This window comes from Priapulus caudatus, unplaced genomic scaffold (assembly GCF_000485595.1).
Source record: "Priapulus caudatus unplaced genomic scaffold, Priapulus_caudatus-5.0.1 Scaffold365, whole genome shotgun sequence".
In the NCBI taxonomy this organism is placed as follows: Eukaryota; Metazoa; Priapulida; class Priapulimorpha; order Priapulimorphida; family Priapulidae; genus Priapulus; species Priapulus caudatus.
Window position 1 is genome coordinate 65063 of NW_014577426.1, and position 4685 is coordinate 69747.

A 4685-nucleotide genomic window follows, 5' to 3' on the forward strand; every position below is an offset into this window, starting at 1 on the left:
GGCGGGGCGAGGGAGCGTGGCGATGCAGCAAGCGGCGGGGCGAGGGAGCGTGGCGATGCAGCAAGCGGCGGGGCGAGGGAGCGTGGCGATGTAGCCGCGGCGGCACGCGACATCCCATCATCCCCGGTGGTGGTGGAAGCGCGTCGATCCAGCGCTGACGACGCGAGTGGAGCAGTGGCTCCCCCATGCGGCGACGACGACTTTGATCCAGAGCTTCCTCGTCTTGTGTCTGCCGCTGCCGGCGACGACGACGACGATGACGACGATGGCGGCGGCAGCGACGATGGCAGTGAGGCCAGCATGCCGGTGCTCAGTCCCGCAACGACGTACTACCACCCACCCGACGACGATGACGACCGTACGGACGCGCGGTCCCCCGGCAGCGGCGCGGCGGCGATGGAGGCAGGTCGGAGGGAAGAGGAGGAGGAGAAGGAGAAGAAGAGAGAGGAGGAGGTGAGCGCAGTGCTGCAGTCACTGCTGGCTGCTGTGTGCAATGACACGCGGGGTCACACAGAGGTCACATCCGCGGGCGTGGCGTTGCCGCCGCGGCAGGGCGGTGACATCAAGCAGACGCTGACGTCGAGGGACAGGGACGACGCGGCGTCCGCAGGTCCGCTGCCGCTGCGGCGCGGGGAATCCTACGACCTTCCTGTTTGCACGGACCGGTGGCAGACGACGCGACGACACGTGCTGCGTCCGCCGTGTGTGGGCGACGCATCAAGGACATAGAGCTCGGCCGGCGGCGGTGGCGTGGCAGGGGGCGCCACGGTGCTGCCGTAGCCCAGGAGAAGAGGTTGCAGCTGCACGCTCGCGTCGCGGCGGTTGCTACGAGCGGCAAGCGGCGGGGCGAGGGAGCGTGGCGATGCAGCAAGCGGCGGGGCGAGGGAGCGGCGATGCAGCAAAAGCGGCGGGGTGAGGGAGCGTGGCGATGCAGCAAGCGGCGGGGTGAGGGAGCGTGGCGATGTAGCAAGCGTAGACGTGCGACAGTACATGTACAGTGCATGTAGGTAGTCGGCCGTACGACGTGTGCTGTCTTAGTTCTGTCGCTGACTGTAGTGCTGTATACCGCCTACCGTGAACATGTGTATGCTGTTACACTAACATGATAGGGGTGGGGTTTTGATTTTAGTAGTACATTACGAGTTAGCTGACTGGGCTGGTTCATGTGCGATTACGTGTAGTGCTATGTGTGTGATAGCCGTAGCAATTTTAGATGTTAGTTCTATGATTAGAGCGTATAAGTGCTAAGTTAAAGCTACAAAGTGACGACGTGTGATGTTTAAATCAAGTTTAAAACATGAGAACTGCGTGACATACGTAACATCATAAACATTTATTCGTGCACTCGCGTGAAGTAACTCTCGACATACCTATGGTAACACCCGAATCGTTGCCGCAGAAAACACATGATGTGCCCCATCTGTCGCTACGGAACCAACTGCAGCACAGCGTTCGCCGAGCACGTTCTGATGTCACACGGAAACAAGCGAACAGCGTCTGACCAGCGTCTGCTAGAGAAGGAGTGGGCGTGTGCCTGCGGCTTCACAACGAATCTTGGCAATGCCCTCGGTAAGGACGCGTACGCTAGCGATAGCTTTATACTTACTGCTGTTTATACGTGACTGTTATAAATTACATAAATATCTAATCTGAGATTATAAAATAAATTTCAAAAGGAGGCAAGGCTAGAAGTATGACATCTCGTGTACAATCGAAGGCCAGGTAGGAAAAAAAGACTACAAGTAGTTTAGTTTCCAGTGGCCCATTGTCAGAAACAAAATTAGTCTTAACATTAGTCTCGACATTAACTATTTCTCCTAGACCGTTGAAAGAAACGGTGCATAGAGGTCCGCTCTACGATAAAAAGTTGTGACTGATGTTGTTTCTGACATGGCCCCTGGACGTTGACGCATGAGTATCAAGTGACAATGAGACACCTTTCCCTGGATTATGGCTAGTTTCATTAAAACATGAAGCGAAACGTTAGGAAAATTGATCGTGTCGAAAACGAATCAGATTGCAGTGGGCTGAACAGAATTTTTGCTCTGTCCACGTCGTGTTACACAATGTCATTTAGAATTTGGCCCCCCCACGCTATGGCCACTTGGGGATAACTTGAAAATAAAACCATAAGTTCTTAACAAATGTCAAACGAGACTGAGGACTAACTGTCTTTCAGCATCACACCTCATGGAGTGTGGATCGGGGACGGCGTATCGAGGACAGAAGCTGCGCCGCTACGTCACGCGCGCTTACCCTGGAAACCCGGATGGGATCTTCCGCAAGAGCCTGTCGTTGCTCGCCTCCAGGGACCCGGCTGGTGCAGCGATCGTCACCGACGCTGAGGGAGACGCGACGGACGGTGAATCGCGACGCATCGAGTCAGTCACCGACGGTACGTACGGCTGCGATGCGCATCACTCGGCGACGTGAACAGACTCTACGACTTTAACAGCAATGTAAAGCTGAGATGTGAGGCCACCAGTAGATACGCGTTAGCGATAGTACGAGTGGCGTGTACTCATAGTCGTGGTCGTGCCACGTCCATGTGGAAAAGCTCACGTTTTCACAAAGCTGTTTATGCAAGTGCTGCGATATTTGTGCGTAATTTCGTGATGTTTTTGGTTTAGGGTATCTTGCGGTGGTGGCGGGATGGAGAGATCGACATTCCGCAGGCAAGCAGTGCCGTGCGATGTCGCATGACCCTGCGCCGTCCGCCGCCCGGCAGACAGACAGCCGAAGCTTCAAACGCAGACGAATCAGACGATTGTGGTCACCGAGGGAAACACGAGAATGTGCGGCTGACGATGAAACGCACATGAGGTTTGCCATCAACTTCTATTATCACTCTGTCGTTGCTTATGCTAAGTTACTAGTGGACATGATGATTAGAGGTGTTTCTGTACACACTCTGGAATACTCGGGGGTGATCTTTCGTCCTCTTCTGTAGAGTATGCCAAAAGTCTAACCCTTATTCGACTTTACCTCAGGTTCGTTCAACATGCGCTAATATATTCCAGTACTTGTCTATCATTAATCCAAATACTTGTGTTGTAGGTGTGAAAATGACGCAGAGCACCCGGATGCCAGGCCACCGCTGATCACAGCTGATCCAGCAGGGGGCGCCATTGCAGATCGGGCGATCAACAGTAACCATCCACGCGTCAATCTTCCTGCCTCGCTCCTCCACGCCTCGGCAGCAGGGGGCGCCTCCGCAGACTCGCCACGTTTCCGCGGCTGCTGCTCGGCGAACGCTGCCGTGCGTCATGACAAGTGCGACTTCCTCTCCCGCGTGCGTCTCTGCTCCCTCCCCGGCGTCGTCTCTCCCGCGCGACGCCCCCGCGGCGGTGAAGCGTGGGGGGGACACCCGCGCAAGCGCGTCGGTGTTCACCGGCAGCCGCAGGGCAGCGAGGAGGAGGGGGAGGAGGAGGGGGAGGGCTCGTGCACGGACCGGTGGCAGACGACGCGACGACACGTCGGCTGCGTTCCCGCGCCGCTGTGGGGCGATGCCATCAAGAACATAGAGCTCGGCGGCGGCGGCGGCGTGGCAGGGGGCGCCACGGTGCTGCCGTACCCGGAGGAAGAGTTGCAGCTGCACGCTCGGCTCGCGGCGGTGTGCTACGAGGCGGCAAGCGGCGGGGCGAGGGAGCGTGGCGATGCAGCAAGCGGCGGGGCGAGGGAGCGTGGCGATGCAGCAAGCGGCGGGGCGAGGGAGCGTGGCGATGGCAGCAAGCGGCGGAGCAGAGGAGCGATGGCGACTGGCAGCAGCGCGCGGCCGGGGTGAGGAGCGTGGCGATTGCAGCAAGGCGACGGGGCGCGGAGCGTGGCGATGCAAGCCAAGCGGCGGCGAGGGAGCGTGGCGATGCAGCAAGCGGCGGGGCGAGGGAGCGTGCGGATGCAGCAAGCGGCGGGGCGACGGATCGTGGCGATGCAGCAAGCGGCGGGCGAGGGGAGCGTGCGATGCAGGCAAGCGGCGGGCGAGGGAGCGTGGCGATGACAGCAAGTGCGCGGGCGAGGGGAGCGCTTGGCGATGCAGCCGCGGCGGCACGCGGACATCTCATCATCCCAGGCCGCAGTGGAAGCGCGTTCGATCTACGCGCTGCGACCGAGTGGAGGCAGTCGGCTCCCCCAATGCGGCGACGAGCGACTTGATCGGCCAGTTTCCTCGTCTTGGTGTCGCGGCCGCTGCCGGCGACGACGACAGACGGACGCGATGGCGGTTGCACGATGATGGCAGTGAGGCAGCATGCCGGTTGCTCGTCCCACACGACGTTACTACCACCCACCCGGACGACGATGACGACGCGTACGGTATCGCGCAGATCCCCCGGCCGGCGGGCGCGGCGGCGATGGAGGAGGTCGGAGGGAAGAAGCAGGAGGAGAAGGAGAAGAAGAAGAGGAGGAGGTGAGCGCAGTGCTGCAGTCACTGCTGGCTGCTGTGTGCAATGACACGCGGGGTCCACACGAGGTCACATCGCGGGCGTGGCGTCGCCGCCGCGGCAGGGCGGTGACATCAAGCAGACGCTTACGTCGAGGACAGAGAGCGATGCGGGCGTCGCAGGTCCGCTGCCGCTGCGCGCGCGGGGAATCCTACGACCTTCCCCCGCGTCATCGACGTGCGGACGAGGAGGAGTACGACGTGGAGGAGGAGTCCCATCACGCGGTGGCGGCGGCGGCGAACGCTC

The 4685-nt window shown here is 59.9% G+C and overlaps 1 protein-coding gene across 1 annotated transcript in view; it reads left to right on the top strand.

The window, feature by feature from the left end:
• Positions 1–4409, top strand: part of LOC106809574 — a 17901-nt gene extending 13492 nt beyond the window's left edge. Inside the window, exons 14-18 of the mRNA XM_014812702.1 lie at positions 1400–1569; positions 2180–2395; positions 2631–2823; positions 3058–3780; positions 4070–4409. Of these exons, the coding sequence (XP_014668188.1) occupies positions 1400–1569; positions 2180–2395; positions 2631–2823; positions 3058–3780; positions 4070–4409 (1642 nt within the window). The remainder of the gene's footprint in view (positions 1–1399; positions 1570–2179; positions 2396–2630; positions 2824–3057; positions 3781–4069) is intronic.
• The last annotated feature ends 276 nt before the right edge of the window (positions 4410–4685 follow it).